We start from the raw sequence: 26,163 nt of genomic DNA on the forward strand, positions 1-26,163 counted from the left end.
CACTGATGTGTATATGTGTGTGCATCATCCCCCTATATATTTTTGACACTCACAACTAGAGTTTCTCTTTGTTTGGGCTAGTTCAGTTGGTTTTAACAGGTATTATACATCAGCGTGTCTGTCCATGGATGCCTAATACCCTCATGCTATGTGGTCTAGTGGTTTGGAGTCCTTGGGCCACTGTTCTCCTGGTATAGAGTTTCTTCCTCATTTAGTGTGGGCCATACACATGACTCACTGGCCTGGGGCCCTGGCTTTGGAAGGTGGTGTCAGGTTCAGCCCCTCTTTCTCAATCTGTGCCTTAGATCAGAGTAGATAAAGGGAGGGGGAGGGATGAATGGAGGGAGGGGAGGGGTGAGGAGGAAGAGAGAGTGGTGTGAGTTGGGGGTGTGTTCACAGGGGGTGAGGGAGAGCGCAAGTTGGATTGTGTCTAGACCAGACATTTTTCCATTGTGTTTTTGGCAGGTCTTACCTTGCCCCTCACCACCCCTTCTGAGGCACACCTCCTAATCCACACCTGCTTGCTGTCCCCAAGTGGTATGTCCCCAAGTGGTATGTTCCCAATTTAGGGCCCACCTGTTGCCTTGGGAATTCATATTTTGGGGGGGTGGGGTTGTAGTGGATGGGGTGAGCTCGCTGCAGTGTACTGGTGGGGAGCATGACCCCTTTGGCATGTGTTCTAAAACAGCAAAAGAATTTAGGACTGCAGAAAAGACAGACAATGGGAGCCAGTCCAATGGAGACAAGCCCCAGGCTGTCCGGAAGAAGTGTTGAGTCATAAGTCCAGATTGGTGGTGATGGACATTGGCTTGAGTTCCATATCATCTCCAACAGTCCAGGCGTTCAACCTTTGCAGGTAATTCCCTGCAGCGCAGTGGCCAACAAATCTGGGCAGTCCCTTTTTCATAGATTTACATTTTTTCTGCCAGGTATCAATCTAATCAATAAAATGAAATATCCTCTTCAATTGTATTTCATCCAATTGTAACCACTCTTCTTGGTGGTGCAAAATGTCACATAAGGTTTAATAAGAGTGAGGGAATACTTAAAAATTAGACCAACTAGCCTACTGCACTTTTTATAGTGCTTTTAACAACTGGATGATTCATCACATGATTGGTCCTTTTTCACATACTTACATATGTCCAATATTTAAAAGGCGACTTATGGAATCTGAAAGGGCCACAGTGCAAACCTAGTAGGAATCACAGTGGCCGTTCTGTGTACAGATAACACTCCTCTTGACTTCAGCCAATGGTGAATAAGGTCAATACAGCTCCTGCTTTCATCTTGCCGCAAAAGACGACCTCTGTGACCGCTGAAACTCCCTCCAGTCACCCCTCCCTCTCTCATTTAGAAAATACCAAGAGAGGTGTGCGCCAATGTCATTCTATCCAAGGTAGACCCGGACTCGCCACAAACTTCAAAGCGAGGAGACGCAGAGTTAAAACTTTTGAACTATTGCAACTTTGTCGCTTTTCACTTGTGTTTCAATTCTTGTCTTGGATTTGACTTTACCGGTCAACATTTAATACAAGTGCTAGGCTTATTGTCCATATTCCAAGTGAGGTTTTTCACGTCGTGTCCAGTTGGGAGTGCGCGTGGGGGAGCGGGACAACTGTCACGGACTGTAATTGGTGTCTCGCGCGGTCAAAGCCATGCCTCCTGGGTTTCAGCAACTTGGAGTGGAGGTATTGTCAACATTACTCGTTTTTATAAGAAAATATGAAATGTTTTCATGCTCACTAACAACGAGTAGCCTCTGATGCATGAAGTAGAATTTACGCATAGGTTATAGCCTATTGAGACCGATTTTCAGGAGCCTAACCCATGTCTTTGCATGTGTGAATGAAAATGTATATTTTGTTTATAAAAAGTCTATTAAAGTATACATATCCATTAAATACATACATTGTTTACATTTTGTAATCCATGTTTTAGAGATCCATTAAGAACTTTTACAATAGGCTAATTCATATCTCCACCCAGCTAAAAGTTGCCTCTTTATCTCTTCGTTCTCATCCCCTTTCACTTTCTTATCTCAGGCGAGGGATGACTCTTCCACACCTGACGAAATGACTGGTTCATATGAACGCCTTTGAAAAATTTATGTAATCTGAGAAAATGGTGACTAACTTTAGCCTAATACCACTTTGCAGCTGTGAAATGTTGAGATGTGAAATCAGAATACAGACAACTGTCAGTGAGATATGGAATATTAAAAATCTAAACTAATTTTCGCGAATGAAACGTGCTATTAGAATAATTATAGCAATTGCTATTCATCCATCAGAATCGGCATTGTGAGCATTTACATTTAGAACCCCAATAACGTTACATGGGGAATATTTAAATAATGCTATGTAACTGAATGTCTAAAATTAGACTTTCACATTCTAAAAGTAGGCCAGACCCTCTAAATATATGGCTCTAACAAACGTTCTACTTTCAGGAAGATTGTCAAAACATGTGAGCCCTTATTTGTCCTATAGTGACCTTGACCAGGAGATACCAGCTTACAGGTCAGGGCTGAGATGAATATGGGTTGGTAGGTGACCCAGTTCCACCGGTTTGTGTTACATACCACACAGCTCATACTAAAAACACTATTAAACTAGTACATATATTCAAGAATATAATCAGAATTGCAGCATCTTTGTATTTTTCTTCCTGCTCATAGTTTGTGGCAAAATAGAAAAGAACATCAAGAAAATGCACTTCAGAGAATTGGAGACAATGAAAACAATGTCTTAACATCAGCCCATTTCTTTCCCAATATGTATTTCCCAATATGTTCTACATATGCAGGCTGCAGTTGAAATGTTGTAAAGCCCATTCTATGACGTGAAATGGAACACGACCCTTAGGTTCTTTTTTTTGTACAATGTGGGTCTCTCGGGCACACAAAAAACAGGACGTGTCTGGACAACCTCTACTAAACACTAGATTCAGGGATGTGTGAAGGACCACAGGGATGTCGGGCAACAGAGCCCAAAGGCTGTCAGGACAGTTTTTTTTGTCACCACAAGGCACTCCATTTCACTTTGGGTACTTATTCAACAGGGTGTGTGGTTTCTAGGAGGAAAGAGAAATGGAAATCTAAATGAAACATGAAAAGTTAGGCTATACAAGGCAATTAGGCTTACATGTATACTCACTACTGTATCACAAGTTAAACTAAATAATGTTCTCAATTGCACACTATAAAGATAAAACATGCATAATATTGCAGTGCCTGAATCACAAACATTATGGTTAAATAGTAAACAGACCCAGGTAGGGTCTGAAGCTAGCATTAGCCAGGTATGCTATATGACTCAGATCAAGCAGTGGGCCTGGAAATAACCAACATTTGGGAAAGGCACCATCATTGTAGCATACAATTATACCAGTTAATTATGCACTATATCTGCACAATAAGAGCCAAAGTGTGAGACAATGGCATCAGACTGAACAGCCCCCATGTAGTCATCATTATGAATCGCAGTGGGCTACAAACATGTAGCAGGCTAGGCAGGTCATGTTACCAAATTATTAGCCTAGCACACAAACAAGTACAAACACCATATCCCTCACTTTATCAGATTAGCCACGCACAGTAGGCGGGCCCCAGCAAGGTAACACACGGGAGCAGGGATTGGTTCGTTGGCAGGTCAATCATGGTCTATAAGGGCCTTTTTAACACAAACACTAACACACACACACACACAGTGGCTGAAAAAGTACCCAATTGTCATACTTGAGTAAAAGTAAACTAAATAGAAAATTACTCAAGTAGAGTGCAAAGTCACCCAGTAAAATACTACTTGAGTAAAAGTCAAAAATTATTTGGTTTTAAATGTACTTAAGTATCAAATGCAAATGGAATTGTTAAAATATACTTAAGTATCAAAAGTGAAAGTAAATACTATAAATCAATTCATTATATTAAGCAAACCAGACTGCACAATTTACTTTTTTATTTACGAATAGCCAGAGCCACACTCAGAAATCATTTACAAACTAAGCATTTGTGTTAAGTTAGTCCGCCAGATCAGAGGCAGTAGGGATGACCACATGTTCTCTCTTGATAAGTGTGTAAATTGTACCATTTTCCTGTCCTGCTAAGCATTCAAAATGTAACAAGTACTTTTTGGTGTCAGGGAAACTATATGGGAGTAAAAAGTACATATTTTCTTTAGGAATGTAGTGGAGTAAAAGTAAAAGTTGTCAAAAATATAAGAAGTAAAGTACAGATACTCCAAAAAACAACTTAAGTACTTCAAAGTATTTTTACTTTGTTGCTTCACGCCACTGCTTAGACAAACACATGCACACACTTTACCTTTGTTTTGCTTTTATGTTGACAAAACACACCCTGTCTGGGTACTCAACACTGCAAGGTCATCATGGCACAGCAACACAGACAGACACACCTCCGACACAAACTCAACCAGGTGTAGGATTCTAATGTAATATGCACACACATTGGGACATTTATTAATGGACCATTCTACAATTTTTCAGAATAGAATAGAATGATGTCCTCAGAGGGGAAATGCTTTGCAGAGTCTTGTATAGTTTAGATAAAACATAACAGTGAACACCATGTATATGTTTTCATTAATAACATAACATATTGATAACATTTTTGGAGAAGAAAACTGTTAACCCTATCTAGTTAATATCGGATAAGAACTAAGTAACTGTGCATTACAGCCCATGTTTAACTATTGTGAATTCAGTGGTATGTTGGGATGGCTGCTGGAGCCAGTCATGTTTAACTATTGTGAATTCAGTGGTATGTTGGGATGGCTGCTGGAGCCAGTCAGCTTGCTGTGTTGAAGGTAAACAGATGTAAGCACTAGGAAAGCCTGGTCAGTCTCTCCCAGAGCCCCAAGCTGTCAGTCACCATGGCAACAGGTGCCTGTGGGCTTTATATACTGTATATATATATTGTAATCTTCAACCTAGACGGGAACTAGGATGGAACTCAGCGTTCAGTCACCCAATCACACGATACACAGTTAAGTCCTGGACACAGCTAGAAAGATCCTTTCTCATTGGTATCACAGTTATAAATAGTGGATATTAGAGAGGCTGTTGCGTGTGTGTCTGGGGGGGTTAGGTTGTTTTTGCAACAAACCATGCCTTTCTAGGTTATCCATCCGCTCTATATCCCTCTCCAATGGGCACAATCCCACAGTCCTTGTTTCCCTTTATGAACAACCAGAGACACATATTTAAATCTAAATATATGGCTCTGCAAGCAACCACACAATTTCACCATAATAACAGAGGTGTTGTCTTCCTCTTGTGTGTGTCCACTACAGACAGTGACTGGAACCCTTGCTCTCTCAGTGTTCACTGCTGTATTGGGCTCCTTTCAGTTTGGATACAATATCGGCGTCATCAATGCACCTCAGAAGGTAAGACCAACTTGCAATTTCATTAAAGGGAAATTCCACCACTTTTTAACCTCATATTTATTATCTCCAGAACCATACTAGTTTTCCCTTTAACCAGTGCCATAGATATACAGATTCTGGCAAAATCAGGCCCACTTTGGCACCAAAGGTTACAGTACATTCAAGACCGTTAAATTCGAATAGAATCCCAATTAGAATGTTGTCAGGGGGCATGTTTGGTATCAAATCAAATGTTATTGGTGACATACACATGCGAAATGCTTGTGTTCCTAGCTCCAACAGTGCAGTAGTATCTAACAATCACAACAATACACAGACATCTAAAAGTTAAAGAATGGAATTAAGAAATATATAAATATTAGATCAAGCAATGTTGGAGTGGCATTGACTAAAATACAGTAGAATAGAATACAGTATATACATATGAGATGAGTAAAGCAGTATGTAAACATTATTTAAACATTATTAAAATGACTAGTGTTCCATTATAAAAGTAGCCAGTGATTCCATGTAATTTATATAGGGCAGCAGCCTCTAAGGTGAAGGGTTGCGTAACCGGGAGGAAGCCGACTAGTGATGTCGATTTAACGGTCTGATAGCCTTGAGATAGAAGCTGTTTTTCAGTCTCTCGGTCCCAGCTTTGATGCACATGTACTGACCTCGACTTCTAGATGATAGCGGGGTGAACAGGCCGTGGCCCAGGTGGTTGATGTCCTTGATGATCTTCCTGTGACATCGGGTGCTGTAGGTGTCCTGGAGAGCAGGTAGTTTGCCCCCGGTGATGCGTTGGGCACACCGCACCACCCTCTGGAGAGCCCTGTGGTTGTGGGCGGTGCAGTTGCCGTACCAGGCGGTGATACAGCCCGAAAGGATGCTCTCAATTGTGCAACTGTAAAAGTTTGTTAGGGATTTAGGGGCCAAGGCAAATTTTCTTCAGTCTCCTGAGGTTGAAGAGACGCTGTTGCGCCTTCACCACACTGTCTGTGTGGGTTAGCCATTTCAGATTGTCAGTGATGTTTACGCCGAGGAACTTGAAGCTTTCCACCTTCTCCACTGTGGTCCCGTCGATGTGGATAGTGGCGTGCTCCCTTTGCTGTTTCCTGAAGTCCACGATCAGCTGCTTTGTTTTGTTTACATTGAGTGAGAGGTTATTTTCCTGGCACCACACTCCCAGGGCCCTCACCTCCTCCTTGTAGGCTGTCTCGTCATTGTTGGTAACCAGGCCTACTACTGTTGTGCCGTCTGCAAACTTGATGATTGAGGTGGAGGCATGCGTGGCGAACATGGAGTACAGGAGGGGGCTGAGCACACACCCTTGTGGGGCCCCTGTGTTGAGGATCAGTGAAGTGGAGGTGTTCTTTCCTACCTTCACCACCTGGGGGCGGCCCATCACAGGGCGAGGTTCAGACCCAGGGCCCCGAGCTTAATGATGAGTTTGGAGGATACTATGGTGTTGAATGCTAAGCTATAGTCAATGAACAGCATTCTTACATAGGTATTCCTCTTGTCCAGATGGAATAGCGCAGTGTGCAGCCCGATGGCGATCATCGTCTGTGGATCTATTAGGGCGGTAAGCAAATTGAAGTGGGTCTAGGATGTCAGGTAAGGTAGAGGTGATATGATCCTTAACTAGCCTCTCACAGCACTTCATGATGACAGAAGTGAGTGTTACGGTGCAATAGTAATTTAGTTCAGTTACCTTTGCTTTCTTGGGTACAGGAACAATGGTGGACATCTTGAAGCAAGTGGGGACAGCAGATTGGGATAGGGAAAGATTGAATATGTCCGTAAACACTCCAGCCAGCTGGTCTGCGCATTGTCTGAGGACGCGGCTAGGGATGCCGTCTGGGCTAGCAGCTTTGGGAGGGTTAACAAGCTTTAACGTCTTACTCAAGACGGCTACCGAGAAGGAGAACACACAGTCCTTGGTAGTGGGCCACGTCGGTGGCACTATGTTATCCTCAAAGTGGGCAAAGAAGGTGTTTAGCTTGTCCGGAAGCAAAACGTTGGTATCCGCGAAGTAGCTGGTTTTCTCTCTGTAGTCCGTGATTGTCTGTAGACCCTGCCACATACGTCTTGTGTCTGAGCCTTTGAATTGTGACTACACTTTGTCTCTGTACTGACATTTTGTCTGTTTGATTGCCTTATGGAGGGAATAACTACTCTGTTTGTATTCTGCCATATTCCCAGTCACCTTGCCATGGTTAAATGCTGTGGTTCACGCTTTCAGTTTTGCGTGAATGTTGCCATCTATCCACGGTTTCTGGTTTGGGTAGGTTTTAATAGTTACAGTGGGTACAACATCTCCTATACACTTCCTGATTAACTCAGTCACCTTGTCTGTGTATTTGTCAATGTTATTTGAGTACTACCATCAATGTGTTGATAGATCTTCGGTAGCGTTTTCCTCAAATTAGCTTTGTTAAAATCCCCAGCTACAATAAATGCGTCCTCAGGATATGTGGTTTCCAGTTTGCATAAAGTCCAGTGTAGTTCTTTGAGGGCCGTAGTGGTATCGGCTTGAGGGGGTATATACACGCTGTGACTATAAGAGAATTATCTTGGGAGGTAAAAATATGGTCGGCATTTGATTGTGAGGTATTCTAGGTCGGGTGAACAAAAGGACTTGAGTTTCTGTATGTTATCACAATCACACCATGAGTAGTTAATTATGAAACATACACCCCCGCCTTTCTTCTTCCCGGAGAGTTCTTTATTCATATCTGTGCGATGTACTGAGAACCCAGCTGGCAGTATGAACTGGGACATTATATACCGAGAGAACAATGTTTCCGTGAAACAGAGTATGTTACAATCCCTGATGTCTCTCTGGAAGGAGATCCTAGCCCTGAGCTCGTCTACTTTATTATCCAGAGACTGAACATTAGCGAGTAATATACTCGGAAGCGGTGGATGGTGTGCCCGCCTACCGAGTCGGACTAGAAGTCTACTCTGAATACCTCTTCTCCGCCGGCTGTGTTTTGGAGCAGCCTCTGGAATAAGTTTAATTGCCCTGGGGGGTACGAACAAATGATCCAATTTGGAAAAGTTGTATTCCTGGTCGTAATGCTGGTGAGTTACTGCCGCTCTGATATACCAAAGTTCTTTCCGGCTGTATGTAATAACACAAAAACTATTCTGGGCTAATAATGTAAGAAATAACTAAATACTGCAAAGTTGCTTAGGAACTAGAAGCAGAGCTGCCATATCTGTTAGCTCCATCTTGCCTTTTCATCATGGAAGACAGTTGGCTAAGCTCTTTCTACTGGAGTCTGTAGCTCCTGCATGAACAACCCAGCTAGCACATAATGTTCTGAGAAGCATATATTTCTTAGAACTTTGTGAGAGTGTGGTTGTCCTATGGTGTTTTTTTATTTTTTTATTTTTTTATTTTTTTATCCCATTTTCTCCCCAATTTTCGTGGTATCCAATCGCTAGTAATTACTATCTTGTCTCATCGCTACAACTCCCGTACGGGCTTGGGAGAGACGAAGGTCGAAAGCCATGCGTCCTCCGAAGCACAACCCAACCAAGCCGCACTGCTTCTTAACACAGCGCGCCTCCAACCCGGAAGCCAGCCGCACCAATGTGTCGGAGGAAACACCGTGTACCTGGCCCCCTTGGTTAGCGCGCACTGCGCCCGGCCCGCCACAGGAGTCGCTGGAGCGCGATGAGACAAGGATATCCCTACCGGCCAAACCCTCCCTAACCCGGACGACGCTATGTCAATTGTGCGTCGCCCCACGGACCTCCCGGTCGCGGCCGGCTGCGACAGAGCCTGGGCGCGAACCCAGAGACTCTGGTGGCGCAGTTAGCACTGCGATGCAGTGCCCTAGACCACTGCGCCACCCGGGAGGCCCGTCCTATGGTGGTTTTGAATAAAACGTTCCCTCAACTTTCTGGGAATGGTGCATGATAGTCGCTTGGCTTTGGAACATTCTCAGCACATTTAAGGAACTAAAAAGTTATCACATACGAGCTGATCTGGGAATTTAAGAGCTGATCTGGGAATTAATACCTTTAGGATGACTAAAACATGCATACTGTTGCCATGGCACCATGAGGTTGAAAATTTGAAATATTGATCATTTATTTGACCGAGACCCGCGCCGATAGAAAGCACCATCAATCTCAGATAAAGCATCCGAGCGAGCGAAACAGCGCTCCTCTGCCTCAGTATGTGTAGACCATGTATCTGATGCTGTCTGGACAAAAAGGAGTATGGCATATCATACTTTTTTTGGGACAGACATCATCAGATACATGGGCTACGAACAGTGCATTCGGAAAGTATTCAGATCCCTTAACTTTTTCCACATTTTGTTAAATTACGGCCTTATTCTAAAATGGATTAAAAAATAATAATAATCTCATCAATCTACACACAATAACCCATAATGAGGAATCAAAAACAGGTTTTTAGAAATTTGTGCAAATGTATTATAAATAAAAAACAGAAATACCTTATTTACATAAGTCTTCAGATCCTTTGCTATGAGACTCGAAATTGAGCTCAGGCGCATCCTGTTTCCATTGACCATCCTTGACATGTTTCTGCAACTTCATTGGAGGGAAGTGACCAAGAACCCAATGGTCACTCTGACGGAGCTCTAGAGTTCCTCTGTGGAGATGGGAGAGCATCTCTGCAGCACTCCACCAATCACGCCTTTATGGTAGAGTGGCCAGATGGAAGCCACCCCTCAGTAAAAGGCACATGACAGCCCGCTTGGATTTTGCCAAAAGGCACCTAAAGGACTCATACCATGAGAAACAAGATTCTTTGGTTTGATGAAACTAAGATTTCACTTTTTGACCTGAATGCTAAGCGTCATGTCTGGAGGAAACCTGGCACCATCACTAAGGTGAAGCATGGTGGTGCTGTGGGGATGTTTTTCAGCTGCAGTGACTGGGAGACTAGTCAGGATCGAGGGAAAGATGAATGGAGCAAAGTACGGAGAGATCCTTGATGAAAACCTGGTCCAGAGCCCTCAGGACCTCAGACTAGGGCGAAGGTTCACCTTCCAACAGGACAGTGACCCTAAGCACACAGCCAAGTCAATGCAGGAGTGCCTTCGAGAGAAGTCTCTGAATGTCCTTGTGTGGCCCAGCCAGAGCCCGACTTGAACCCGATCGAACATCTCTGGAGAGACCTGAAAATAGCTGTGCAGAGAAGAATGGGTGAAACTCCCCAAATTCATACCCAAGAAGACTCTAGGCTGTAATCCCTGCCAAAGGTGCTTCAACAAAGTACTGAGTAAAGGGTCTGAATACTTATGTATGAGTAAACCGCCACTACCATCCGTACTATTGGCCAACGTGCAAACACTGGAAAATAGAATGCATGATCTACGATTAAGACCATCCTACCAACGGGACATTAAAAACTATAATATCTTATGTTTCATTGAGTCGTGGCTGAACGGATGCTATAGAGCTGGCTGGGTATTCCGTGCATCGGCAGGACAGAGAAGCTATGTCTGGTAAGACGAGGGGTGGGATGTGTGTCTATTTGTAAATAACAGCTGGTGCGCGATTTCTAATTTTAAAGAAGTCTCGAGGTATTGCTCGCCTGAGGTAGAGTACCTCATGATAAGCTGTAGACCACACTATCTACCAAGAGAGTTGTCATCTATATTATTCAAAACTGTCTATTTACCACCACAAACCAATGCTGGCACTAAGACCACACTCAACGAGCTGTATAAGGCCATAAGCAAACAAGAAAATGCACATCTAGTAGTGGCACTCCTAGTGGCCGGGGACTTTAATGCAAGAAAACTTAAATCCATTTTACCAAATTTCGACCAGCATGTCACATGTGCAACTAAAGGGGAAAAAAAACTCTAGACCACCTTTACTGCACACACAGAGACACATACAAAGCTCTCCCTCGCCATCCATTTGGCAAATCTGACCATAATTCTATCCTCCTGATTCCTGCGTACAAGCAAAAACTAAATCAGGAAGTACCAGTGACTCGCTCAATACGGAATGATACGGAATGACGCGCACTACAGGACTGTTTTGCTAGCACAGACTGGAATTTGTTCCGGGATTCATCCAATGGCATTGAGAAGTATACCACCTCAGTTGCCGGCTTTATCAATAGGTGTATCGACGACGTTGTCCTAAAAGTGACCATACATACATATCCCAACCAGAAGCCATGGATTACAGTGAACCGCACCAGGCTAAAGGCTAGAGCTGCCTCTTTCAAGGAGCGGAACACTAATCTGGACGCTTATAAGAAACACCATCATCCCGGAAACCCTAGACCCACTCCAATTTGCATACCGCCCCAACAGATCCACAGATGACGCATTCTCAATCGCACTCAACTCTGCCCTTTCCCACCTGGACAAAAGGAACACCTATGTGAGAATGGTGTTCATTGACTTCAGCTCAGCATTCAACACCATAGTGCCCACAAAGCTCATCACTAAGCTAAGGACCCTGGGACTAAACACATCTCTCTGCAATTGGATCCTGGACTTCCTGACGGGCCTCCCCCAGGTTGTAAGGGTAGGCAACAACACATCTGCCACACTGATCCGCAACACTGGCGCCCCTCAGGGGTGCGTGCTTAGTCCCCTCCTGTACTTCCTGTTCACCCACGACTGCGTGGTCAAACACGACTCCAACATTAAGTTTGCTGACGACACAGTGGTAGGCCTGATCAGCGACAACAATGAGACAGCCTATAGGGAGGAGGTCATAGACCTGGCAGTGTGGTGCCAGGACAACAACCTCTCCCTCAATGTGAGCAAGACAAAGGTCTACACCTGTTGTATTCGGAGCATGTGATAAATAACATTTGCGGTTTTTATTTTCAATTAAAAAATATATTTTTAAAAAACTGTTTTAATCAATTAATAAATTTAATCAATTTTAGAATAAGGCTGTAACGTAACAAAATGTGGAAAAAGTCAAGGGGTCTGAATACTTTCCGAATGCACTGTGTGCTCGTCGTCCTCACCAGGGTCTTGACCTGACTGTAGTTCAGCGTTGTAACTGACTTCAGTGGGCAAATACTCACTTTCAATGGCCAGTGGCACGCTGGAAAAGGGAATCCCGGTTTCAACTGTGCCGGGCAGATCAGATGGCAGACAGCGTGTCCGGTGTCTTGTGGGCGAGCGGTTTGCTGCAACAGGAGGTCCCGTGAGAAAAAAACTTGCCGCTTATAGAAATCAAATGCCCAACTGATTAATTAAAGTTATGTTAGGATATATCAGTTATCCTATTAGAGCTTTTGTGCTGAATCCACTGTGTTGTTTAAGGTGCCATGTTTATGGTCATGTCAGTGTGTAGGAAGGAGATTCCAAGATGCGGGAAGTGTGCAGGAAGGCAAGGGACAGAAGATTGTGTAGTTTCAGTGGATAAGGTTGTGTGGGTTAACTGTAGGGGTGACCATGCCGCTGGGGATCGGAAGTGTCCGGTGCGAGAGAGGCAGTTTGAAGTGGCCAGAGTCAGAGTAGTGCAGAAGGTGTCGTATGCTGAGGCTGTGAAGAAAGTAGAGGGGGATGGGTCAAGGGTGAGGGAAGAGTAAACTGAGTAGAATTGCATGAAATTATTATTTTTTATTGTTCATCTCATTTGACCACCTCCCTCCAATGGTCACTCAAGCCATGAACTTTCCAACCATCTCATGATCTACCCTCTCATGAATGACGTTGTTGCTTTCTAAATTGCTTGTCTTTTTTTGTGTTGCTTTAAAGCGCTTTGATATTCTTTATGTAGTGAATAGCGCTTGAATAAATTATTAATATGACCTTTTCGGAAACAGGCTAATGTTGTCTTTTTTCTCAGGACCAGGTTTGTCCCGTTCACAATGAAGTAGAGTCTATAGGTTTTAAAAGCAACATATTAATGTCAGTGCAATCAATTAAGGATTCAAACTAAATGAAATGTCGGGATGGAGGAAAGAAGACATGTAGGGATATAGAAGAGAGAGGGAGATAGGGGGAATAATAGGGGGAATAGAGAGACTGTGAGGATGGATGTACTATTACAGAATAGGAGATGGATAAAGTGAGCAGGAGGAAGAAATATATTGGAGACAAGAGAGGGAAAGAGCAGAAGAGAGAGTGGCCAGGGGAGCATCCGAGTAATGTCAACACGAGCCGCATGAGGAAACACACAGCGTTGCCAAAAAATACCCCCAAACCTCAACCCTCACCCTGCCTCCTCGCCCTCCTCACCCATCCGCAAGCCTGCACAGTTCACACATCTATCTACCCCCATTCCTGCACTTCACCCCCCCACATCTCAGATATCCTTTAACAGCCACGGGTGAAATCGGAGGCAGAGGTGTTTAAGGCAACGATTCTGGTGCCATGGGAAAGAGGGGCTATTTTGGGCTTTTTTTAGGGCGACACTCACAAGGTTTGTTGAGGCTTCACGCTGTGACACAGACAAGGGCGGGCGGTGTCGCGTTCGGAGAGAAACACACCATAGTGCACGTACAGCCTCCCTGAACATTATATAGTTAGATGCTCCCGCTGCAATCTAGACAATCTCTTAGATTCACTGTCGTAAAGCCCCTCCCTCATAAGGGGGCTTTAGTTGTGGTTTGGTGGTCATGGGGTTCTGATGTGGCAGTGGCATATATCAGAACATATATCAGCTAATTACTAATACATCAAATATAGCAGATCATATATCAGCTAACATACACCAAATATATTAGAACATATATCAGCTAACATAGCTAATATATGTTATAATATATTTGATGTAACAGAAATAAAAAATATTAGAATATATCAGCTAACATGCATCAAATATAATGGAACATACATCAGCAATCATAAACTCAGAAAAAAGAAATGTCCCTTTTTCAGGACCCTGTCTTTCAAAGATAATTCGTAAAAATCCAAATAACTTCACAGATCTTCATTGTAAAGGGTTTAAACACTGTTTCCCATGCTTGTTCAATGAACCATAAACAATTAATGAACATGCACCTGTGGAACGGTCGTTAAGACACTAACAGCTTACAGACGGTAGGCAATTATGGTCACAGTTATGAAAACGTAGGACACTAAAGAGGCCTTTCTACTGACTCTGAAAAACACCAAAATAAAGATGCCCATGGTCTGTGCTCATCTGCGTGAACGTGCCTTAGGCATGCTGCAAGGAGGCATGAGGATTGCAGATGTGGCCAGGGCAATAAATTGCAATGTCCGCACTGTGAGACACCTAAAACAGGGCTACAGGGAGACAGGACGGACAGCTGATCGTCCTCGCAGTGGCAGACCACGTGTAACAACACCTGCACAGGATCGGTACATCCGAACATCACACCTGCGGGACAGGTACAGGATGGCAACAACAACTGCCCGAGTTACACCAGGAACGTACAATCCCTCCATCAGTGCTTAGATTGTCCGCAATAGGCTGAGAGAGGCTGGACTGAGGGCTTGTAGGCCTGTTGTAACTGAGGGCTGGACTGAGGGCTTGTAGGCCTGTCACCAGACATCACCGGCAACAACGTCACCTACGGGCACAAACCCACCGTTGCTGGACCAGACAGGACTGGCAAAAAGTGCTCTTCACTGACGAGTCGCGGTTTTGTCTCACCAGGGGTGATGGTCGGATTCGCGTTTATCATCGAAGGAATGAACGTTACACGAGGCCTGTACTCTGGAGCGGGATCGATTTGGAGGTGGATGGTCCGTCATGGTCTGGGGCGATGTGTCACAGCATCATCGGACTGAGCTTGTTATCATTGCAGGCAATCTCAAAGCTGTGCGTTACAAGGAAGACATCCTCCTCCCTCATGTGGTACCCTTCCTGCAGGTTCATCCTGACATGACCCTCCAGCATGACAATGCCACCAGCCGTACTGCTCGTTTTGTGCGTGATTTCCTGCAAGACAGGAATGTCAGTGTTCTGCCATGGCCAGCGAAGAGCCCGGATCTCAATCCCATTGAGCACGCCTGGGACCTGTTGGATCGGAGGGTGAGGGCTATTGCCATTCCCCCCAGAAATGTCTGGGAACTTGCAGGTGCCTTTGTGGAAGAGTGGGGTAACATCTCACAGAAAGAACTGGGAAATCTGGTGCAGTCCATGAGGAGATGCACTGCAGTACTTAATGCAGCTGGTGGCCACACCAGATACTGACTGTTACTTTGATTTTGACCTGTTACTTTGATTTTGACCCCCCCTTTGTTCAGGGACACATTATTCCATTTCTGTTAGTCACATGTCTGTGGAAGTTGTTCAGTTTATGTCTTATGTTCTTACAAATATTTAAACATGTTAAGTTTGCTGAAAATAAACACAGTTGACAGTGAGAGGACGTTTATTTTTTTTCTGAGTTTACATCAAATATATTGAAACATACCCAGCTAGCACATTTGGTTTCTTGGAAGTTGTGAGAACGTATGTTTTTGGTTTCACATTGGTTGTTTCCTGACCGGGTAAACTGAATTTTTTTTAAACATTCTGAGAACAGAAGTGAAAATGTATACAGTTCTGGGAACATTTAGTTTTAGGTAGCAGGGAGGTTCTAAGAATGTTTTACTCTGGTTCCTTGAAAGTTTTCCTGTAGGTTTTATTAATACTCTGAGAACAAAATGATAGGTTATTTGGAGTTTTTTTTATAACTTCCTTAAAACTTTTACTGAATGTTTCAACAAGACTTTTAATAACACTGCTAGCTTATTTTTGGTTTTGAAATCCAAGCACAGATAGGACACATGGGAATGTATTTCCTTAGGCATTAATAATGCAAACACATATCTTTTTTATTGTGGCACAGTATAAGTGAGATTCAAACCTGTAATCTAATGTTCTCTAGCCATGGAATGAGTCCACTGAGCCACCAGGATGGTAGTCTGAATACCAGTCTCTGTAGCTAACATTCCACTCCTTGTCATTGTAACGGTTTTCTTCGTCCTCCTCTGACGAGGAGTAAGAAATGTCAGACCAATGCGCAGCGTGGTATGTGTCCATAATATATTTTAATAATACAAACGAACACAGAAACAAAACAATAAGTGAAATACAAACCGAAACAGTTCCGTGTGGGACAAACACTGACACGGAAAATAACCACCCACAAAACCCAGGTAGAAAAAGGCTACCTAAGTATGATTCTCAATCAGAGACAACTAACGACACCTGCCTCTGATTGAGAATCATACCAGGCCAAACGAAAAAACCAACATAGAAAAACGAACATAGATAACCCACCCAACTCACGCCCTGACCATACTAAAACAAAGAAATAACAAAAGAACAAAGGTCAGAACGTGACAGTCATTGCCAAAGAGACTGGCCTTTTGGCAGTCTACAACATTCAATATACACTGGATTTACAGCGAACTTGCCTATTGGTTGTTGGAAATAATATTTTCCATTACAACATGTGGTGCCTGGAAAATAGAATTAGAATTTATAATAAAGTCAAAAACAAACATTTAGCTGTTAGGCAGGTTCTATTTTGAGGCATAAAATCAAATCTAAGATGTTTTGTGGTTGGAATTACTGTATTTACTTTGAGAATTTAGACTTGAGCTAGCAACAAACAAAAAACGGTTGCTTAGCAACCAGATACCAACGTGTTTTGTGGAGAGAAAGTGATAGGATTTGAATATTTGCATAATCGTTGTGATTGGAGGATAGATGTGAGGGTGATCGAATCAGCATCAAATCCTCTGTTCTCCTTGATCTCATTAATGATAGCATGTTCATATTTGAAGATAGCAGAAAGGCCAGTCTCTTTGCCACATGGCATGGAGTACAGTGAATGGATTAGCTGAAGAAACTGGTACCCATGCTACCACGATGGGGCTAGCATGCCATGTATTAAAACAGAGACCATTTCAAAGGAAACCATTTTAAAACATTTTTTATTTAACCTTTATTTAACTAGGCAAGTCAGTTAAGAATAAATTCTTATTTACAATGACGGCCTACCCCGGCCAAACCCAGACGACGCTGGGCCAATTGTGTGCCACCCTATGGGACTCCCAATCACGGCCGGATGTGATACAGCCTGGACAAGCACTCATTAATTAAGATCAGGAGTGGCCAATTAATGAGCGTGGACAACACACCAGAAAACACTTAACAAGATAGAGGATAGAGAGAGTTTTGTTGATGCTGAGAATGGAATGTACGTTTTTAAATAACATTCTCAGAGCGTTCTCTGAATATTACTAAAGTGTTCTTGTAGTTTTTATAGAAAAATGTCTTAACATTCTCGGAACAATTTGAGAACATGACTTTAAATAGAACCACGAGGAAACCTGTAGGAAACGTTATGCTGAAGTACTGAAATTCCCACAGAAGAACGTTGTTTCTTAACGTTCTTGAAACAATTTGACAACATTCCCAATGTCAAACCAGTTGGAGAAAGCTCCTAGAACGTTACCAAAATTGAAATGAAATGTAACCATGTTTGAACTTTTAATCAAACGTTCTGTTAAAGTAATGAAATATCAATAAAATAATGTTTTATAAATGTGCTGAGAATGTTCCAAAGGCAAGCAATTATCCTGCACCATTCCTAAAGTTGTGGGAAGGTTGTTTGCTCAATAACCATAGAACAACCACGCTCTCACCAATCTCTAAGAAACATATGGTTCTGAGAACTTGATGTGCTAGCTTGGGTACTGTGTATCAGCTATTATACATAAAATATATAGGTACATATATCAACAGTTTATTATATAAAATGTAGAATCAGTTTCATGCTGCATATACTGAACAAAAATATAAACGCCACATGCAACAATTTCAAAGATTTTACTGCGTTACAGTTCATATGAGGAAATCTGTCAATTGAAATAAATGAATTAGGCCCTAATCTATGGATTTCACATGACTGGGAATACAGATATGCATCTGTTGGTCAAAGATACCTTACAAAAATAGGTCCTCAAAATGCGCCTCAGGATCTCGTCACGGTATTTATGTGCATTCAAATTGCCATTGATAAAATGCAATTGTGTTCGTTGTCCATAGCTTACGTCTGCCCATACCATAACCCCACCGCCACCATGGGCACTCTGTTCACAACGTTGATATCAGCAAACCGCTCGCCCACACAATGCAATACATGTGGTCTGCAGTTGTGAGGCCGGTTGGAAGTACTGCCAAATTCTCTAAAACAGCATTGGAGGCAGCTTATGGTAGAGAAATGAACATTAAATTCTCTGGCAACAGCTCTGGTGGACATTCCTGCAGTCAGCATCTATTGCATGCTCCCTCAAAAGTTGAGACATCTGTGGCATTGTGTTGTGTGAAAAAACTGCACATTTTACAGTGGCCTTTTATTGTCCCCAGCACAAGGTGCACCTGTATAATGATCATGCTGTTTAATCAGCTTCTTGATATGCCACACCTCTCAGGTGGATGGATTATCTTGGCAACGGAGGTATGCTCAATAACAGGGATTTAAACAAATTTGTGCACAACATTTGAGAGAAATATGCTTTTTGTGCGTATAGAACATTTCTGGGATCTTTTATTTCAGCTCATGACACATGGGACAAACACTTTACATGCTGCGTTTATATTTTTGTTCAGTGTATATTGAGGCAGATTCTTAGGAATCTGATAGTATCTGTATTTAGATACAGACAGGGAGTGAGTCAGACAGAGGAACACACGGAGTTAGTCAGGTGAGTTGTGTTACAAGAGAGGCCTTACAACCGACGTGCCCCCGCTGGTATGTACTCTCTGGTCATGAGTCCTGGTCCCTTGAACCTCTTTACACATGAGCCAAAACCTTGAACCCTATGCCATCTATTCACCAGGCGAAACCTTCAGGCCCAAAAGAACCTCTTGACTCAACTGTGCTACTCGTTGAAAGTCAATCCATTGAAAGACAATCTATTTGCGTTAAATTCTAGGTAAGGGATTAATGATTGGGAAGTTTTGATTTTGATAGACCATATTGGCAAGAAGCACATAGTATTGAGTGGTGGTTATACCCGGCCTTCACAGAACAGTTTGTCATAGTATTCACACAAAGCACATTTCTCTCTGTTCCATTGCCAAAGCATTCATCTCAAGGAAGTAACACTTTTGTATACACTTACCTAGATTCAGTATATGTGGCCCATGCCATGCGGGAATCAAACCAAGAACTCTGGTGTTGGAAGGATGCACAACACTCCAATTAACGGAACCAAATTGAACAAAGCTCATAAAGCAATTTTGTCTTGACATTGTTGTCTTCCTGGCCTGGTCCCAGATCTGTTTGTGCTGTCTTACCAACTCCTATGATCCCTGTCATGCTAGGACAGCACAAACAGATCTGGGACCAGGTTACAGTCTTCCTGCTATAACTAAGGAAAAAATGTTAGCTCTATTGGATGGCTCATCTGTCTCCTCATTGTCTTGTCATGGTCTCATCTCATCTCTCTTCTCCTGCCTTTCCAGATCATTGAGGCGGACTACAATGCTACATGGGTGCACCGGTATGGAGAGCCCATTCCCACCGCTACACTCACCACTCTGTGGTCACTGTCGGTAGCCATCTTCTCTATAGGAGGCATGATCTCTTCCTTCTGTGTGGGCGTCATCTCAGAATGGCTGGGCAGGTAGGGGAGATGATACACTCACATACGAGAGAGCGGACGCCCAGACACGCTGTGTGTATGCATGCACACGCTAGGGTGACCACATTAAAAACCTCAAAGTGCGGGACAACAGGATTATTTTGCAGGATATTAACTGGACAGTGTTGCCTTCATGAATGAAACATTTGACAGCATTTGCATATGCACAGTAGCGGATTTAGGTATGGGCAACATGTGCAGCCGCCCGGGGGGGGGGGGGGGCGGCAAGATGGTGAATTTGACATTTGTGCTCGTTTGCATGTCACGTTAATGATATCATGTCACCATGTGGGACTGTGGGTCAATTAACCTTGTCGGAGTGGGCGCCCTGATTCTAGTTTGTGAGCTACTGCCTGGGAAGGTCTCCCTTCAGACGTACGAGATGGGGAGGGGGGCGGGGGTAGACTGACCTCAGGTCTCCCCACTGGAAGCCCGAGGTAGGGGGAGTGGGGGAATCTATCAAATAGCACACCTCTAACTTTGTACAGTACTAATGCAATTAGTAAAATCAGTCACACTACGAAATGCTACCAAATGAACCACAATTCATTCATAATATATAGTTTCACAGACATATTGTTGCATTTTTTTCTGGTTTGTGCGAAATCATTAAGAATAATATCAAACCAGTCTGCACTCCACCAAGGTGAATTGGTTTAGTCTTGACTCTTGGTTGACAGTGTTGGGGGATGGGTAATGTATTGATGCTCGAGTGCCAAATCAACACAAATGGACAAGAAAAGGTCTAAGCCATCAGGTGCCCAGTTTAGGAAAAAGAGGAAAGAAGAAGAGGAGAAACGTGCAGCTAAGTCATCTCTTTATGAGTATAATATTATGCATGTAATGAAATAGGCTAGTATAACACTTATGTTTGTTAGCCTATGTTGCTTGCTTTGCTCTTTTTATATTTTATTTATTTAACCTGTCAAGTCAGTTAAGAACAAATGCTTATTTACAATGACAGCCTAGGAACAGTGGGTTAACTGCCTTGTTCAGGGGCAGAACAACAGATTTTTACCTTGTCAGCTCGGGGATTCGATCTAGCAATCTTTCGGTTACTGGCCCAACGCTCTAACCACTAGGCTACCTATTGAATTTACATTTGACATTTTTAGTCATTTAGCAGACGCTCTTATCCAGAGCGACTTACAGTAGAGTGCATACATTTTATTACATTTTTACATACTGAGACAAGGATATCCCTACCGGCCAAACCCTCCCTAACCCGGACGACGCTATGCCAATTGTGCGTCGCCCCACGGACCTCCCGGTTGCGGCCGGCTGCGACAGAGCCTGGGCGCGAACCCAGAGACTCTGGTGGCGCAGCTAGCACTGCGATGCAGTGCCCTAGACCACTGCGCCACCCGGGAGGCCCTATTACACATAGGGAGACAATATTCCGTTTTCTGTCCAACTAGCTTACATAACATTGGATATAATTTCACACAGTTTCATCATGATAATGTGTGTAGCCTGCAGAAAAACGATTACCACCTAACTAGCACATTATTGATTTGGGTAACTTTCATTGAGGTGACATCATAAAGGTTTTCTGTGATTGTATTGTCTAGGTCCTGAGCTCAGTCAGGGGAATTTCCAATGCTGTAGGCTAACTTCAAATATGTCTATATTATGCTGATATTTTGTATCTTTTGTGATATATTGAGTCTTTTGGGGTGTCTTATGCCTAGAATTAGCCAAGGAGGTTGTATGGTTCATTTGGTTCCTATTCTGAAAGTTTGATCAATTGTGCATAATGACATATATATTTAATTGTGCAACAAATGTATTTTGGGTGTCAGACTCATATACTGTATTTCAATGCAAATCCAGGGGCACTTCTGAAATATTTTGGAGAACCCTCTGGCACTGGCCAGGATGAGGAGGCATCTACCTCCTCAGCCACACAGGCTTCTTCAGAAATTATCTCGGAGCCTCAAGATGAGGAGCCATCCACCTCCTCAGCCACACAGGTGTCTTCACAAATGTTGTCTGAGACTGAGGATGAGGATGAAGACCCATTTGCTTCCACTTCTCCCCAGCAGGATTCTTCAAGTGTGTGTGTGGGTACAGGCACGTGTTTATGTGTGCATACCTGCATAACATAAACAAAATAAATAAATTCCCTTTTGCAAAGTTTTAAGTTTCCATATTGTAGGTAACAATGATGATTTTATAATTACTGGGTATGTATGTGGGATGTTCCACCACTATAAATGCTGTGAATAACGTGTGTAAACTAATGCCCATGTGATCTCCATTAGAAATGCCTGTAGCAGCATCCCCACCAAACCCTGCTGCTGAGGATGAACCACTGTCTACAGACCCTGCTGACTGGCCTTCAGTTCTGACTGACAGAATTCGGACACAACTAGTTTGCAGAGGACCAAGTGAGGTACCACCTCACTTTGTTTTCCCAAGGAATGAGAGTGATAGAAGAAGTTGCCACCACCAGTATTTCAGGAAGACCTTGGTGAGTCGTGAAAAAATCCCTAGAAGTTGGTTGGTGTATTCTGAAAGAAACAACAGCCTCTTCTGCTTCTGCTGCAAACTCTTTTCTAGGAAAAAAATGTATTTAGCAAACTCAGGATTGACAGACTGGAAACATGCAAGTTCTTTGCTGACTTCACACGGCAGCAGTCCAGAACACCAAAACTGCATGAAAACATGGAAAGAACTGGCAATAAGGATCAAAAAAGGGGAAACAATTGATACGCACGAGATGCCACTTACGGAGGCTGAGAGGATAAGATGGAGAGAGGTGTTGACACGTCTGACTGCTATTGTGCAGTCTCTGGCAATTATAAATCTGGCACTAAGGGGACACACAGAAACACTGTACTCTCCATCAAATGGAAATATCCTCAAAGAGGTTGAACTAATGGCACAATTTGATCCAGTCATGAAAGAGCACCATAACTGTGTCCAAAAAGGGACCTCAAGTCACACCACCAGCTACCTTGGCCACCAAATACAGAATGAACTCATTGATTTGTTGAGCAGCAAGGTCATTTCAATAATGGTGAGTGACATCAAGCTGGCAAAATTCTTCTCTATCATCTGCACCTCAGATGTCAGCCACACTGAACAGTTTTCAGTTGTGATTAGAATTGTGTCACTGAATGAGGAGCCCCACATAAAGGAACATTTCATGGGATTTTTGGAGGCAGAGGAGTCCACTGGCCAACATTTGGCACCCCTGATTCTCAAAAGATTAGAGGAGCTAAAAATTCCTTTTGAGGACTGCAGAGGACAGTCTTATGATAATGGGGCCAACATGAGAGGCAAAAACAAAGGTGTCCAAGCCAGACTCCTGGAAATGAATCCAAGAGCTCTATTTGTGCCATGTGGGGCTCACACATTGAACCTGGTTGTGGCTGATGCTGCTAAAAGTTCTGTCGATGCCACAGGTTACTTTGGCATCTTACACAAACAGACACCTTGTTCTCAGCCTCCACACAGCGATGGGCCATCCTGAAAAAACATGTGGACATCACTTTGAAGATGTGGACTGAGACGAGGTGGGAGAGTAAGGTTTAGAGTGTTGAGCCACTGAGGTATCAGGCAGCAGCGGTGAGAGAGGCACTGATTGAGGTGAGGGATCAAACCAAAGACCCTGTGATAAAGATTGAGGCCCAGTCCTTGTCAGAAGAGGTGGGATCATACCACTTCAGCATCTGTACAGTGGTGTGGTATGACATCTTGAGCCAGATCCAACATGTGAGCAAGCTGATGCAGTCTCCCAGTATGCATATGGATGTTGCAGTCAGTCTTCTCAGAAAGACAGAGAGAGTTCTCAGCAACTACAGAGCATCAGGCTTTATGACTGCACAAACTTCAGCCAAGGATATTTGCGATGGTATGAATGTAGAGGCAAAAAAGGCTGAAGTCCACAAAGCGTCACTTTTCATACAAATCATTTGATGAGACTTTGAGTGATACCCTGAAGAAGCTGGATGTGACATTTTTCAATGTTGTTGTTGATGCTGCAACAGCCCTTCAGGAAAGATTTTCCACATTGGAAAATGTGGGAGAGAAGTTTGGAGTGTTGTCAACCTTCCAAAGTCTCTCAAATGAGGAGCTGACAGAACAATGTGAGGCCCTTAGTATCAAATCAAATCAAATCAAGTTTATTTTATATAGCCCTTCGTACATCAGCTAATATCTCGAAGTGCTGTACAGAAATCCAGCCTAAAACCCCAAACAGCAAGCAATGCAGGTGTAGAAGCACGGTGGCTAGGAAAAACTCCCTAGAAAGGCCAAAACCTAGGAAGAAACCTAGAGAGGAACCAGGCTATGAGGGGTGGCCAGTCCTCTTCTGGCTGTGCCGGGTGGAGATTATAACAGAACATGGCCAAGATGTTCAAATGTTCATAAATGACCAGCATGGTCAAATAATAATCAGGAGTAAATGTCAGTTGGCTTTTCATAGCCGATCATTAAGAGTATTTCTACCGCTCCTGCGGTCTCTAGAGAGTTGAAAACAGCAGGTCTGGGACAGGTAGCACGTCCGGTGGACAGGTCAGGGTTCCATAGCCGCAGGCAGAACAGTTGAAACTGGAACAGCAGCAAGGCCAGCTGGACTGGGGACAGCAAGGAGTCATCATGCCCGGTAGTCCTGACGCATGGTCCTAGGGCTCAGGTCCTCCGAGAGAGAGAAAGAAAGAGAGGAGAGAATTAGAGAGAGCATACTTAAATTCACACAGGATACCGGATAAAACAGGAGAAGTACTCCAGATACAACCAACTGACCCTAGCCCCCCGACACATAAACTACTGCAGCATAAATACTGGAGGCTGAGACAGGAGGGGTCAGGAGACACTGTGGCCCCATCCGATGATACCCCCGGACAGGGCCAAACAGGAAGGATATAACCCCACCCACTTTGCCAAAGCACAGCCCCCACACCACTAGAGGGATAACTTCAACCACCAACTTACCATCCTGAGACAAGGCCGAGTATAGCCCACAAAGATCTCCACCACAGCACAAACCAAGGGGGGGCGCCAACCCAGACAGGAAGATCACGTCAGTAACTCAACCCACTCAAGTGACGCACCCCTCCTAGGGACGGCATGAAAGAGCACCAGTAAGCCAGTGACTCAGCCCCTGTAATAGGGTTAGAGGCAGAGAATCCCAGTGGAGAGAGGGGAACCAGCCAGGCAGAGACAGCAAGGGCGGTTCGTTGCTCCAGAGCCTTTCCGTTCACCTTCACACTCCTGGGCCAGACTACACTCAATCATATGACCTACTGAAGAGATAAGTCTTCAGTAAAGACTTAAAGGTTGAGACCGAGTCTGCGTCTCTCACATGGGTAGGCAGACTATTCCATAAAAATGGAGATCTATAAGAGAAAGCCCTGCCTCCAGCTGTTTGCTTAGAAATTCTAGGGACAATTAGGAGGCCTGCGTCTTGTGACCGTAGCGTACGTGTAGGTATGTACGGCAGGACCAACTCGGAAAGATAGGTAGGAGCAAGCCCATGTAACGCTTTATAGGTTAACAGTAAAACTTTGAAATCAGCCCTTGCCTTAACAGGAAGCCAGTGTAGGGAAGCTAGCACTGGAGTAATATTATCAAATTTCTTGGTTCTAGTCAGGATTCTAGCAGCCGTATTTAGCACTAACTGAAGTTTATTTAGTGCTTTATCCGGGTAGCCGGAAAGTAGAGCATTGCAGTAGTCTAACCTAGAAGTAACAAAAGCATGGATAAATTTTTCTGCATCATTTTTGGACAGAAAATTTCTGATTTTTGCAATGTTACGTAGATGGAAAAAAGCTGTCCTTGAAACAGTCTTGATATGTTCGTCAAAAGAGAGATCAGGGTCCAGAGTAACGCCGAGGTCCTTCACAGTTTTATTTGAGACGACTTTACAACCATCAAGATTAATTGTCAGATTTAACAGAATATCTCTTTGTTTCTTGGGACCTAGAATAAGCATCTCTGTTTTGTCCAAGTTTAAAAGTAGAACGCTTTCAGCAATCCACTTCCTTATGTCTGAAACACAGGCTTCTAGCGAGGGCAATTTTGGGGCTTCACCATGTTTTATTGAAATGTACAGCTGTGTGTCATCCGCATAGCAGTGAAAGTTAACATTATGTTTTCGAATGACATCCCCAAGAGGTAAAATATATAGTGAAAACAATAGTGGTCCTAAAACGGAACCTTGAGGAACACCGAAA

General features: G+C 43.5%; 1 protein-coding gene across 1 annotated transcript in view; it reads left to right on the forward strand.

Moving 5' to 3' along the window:
• Positions 1 to 1,658: 1,658 nt before the first annotated feature.
• Positions 1,659 to 26,163, forward strand: part of LOC120030423 (solute carrier family 2, facilitated glucose transporter member 4-like) — a 36,163-nt gene continuing 11,658 nt past the window's right edge. The window contains exons 1-3 of the mRNA XM_038975821.1: positions 1,659 to 1,691; positions 5,313 to 5,408; positions 19,803 to 19,963. Coding sequence (XP_038831749.1) covers positions 1,659 to 1,691; positions 5,313 to 5,408; positions 19,803 to 19,963 — 290 coding nt within the window. The remainder of the gene's footprint in view (positions 1,692 to 5,312; positions 5,409 to 19,802; positions 19,964 to 26,163) is intronic.

This window comes from Salvelinus namaycush, chromosome 36, assembly GCF_016432855.1.
Source record: "Salvelinus namaycush isolate Seneca chromosome 36, SaNama_1.0, whole genome shotgun sequence".
NCBI classification, from domain to species: domain Eukaryota; kingdom Metazoa; phylum Chordata; class Actinopteri; order Salmoniformes; family Salmonidae; genus Salvelinus; species Salvelinus namaycush.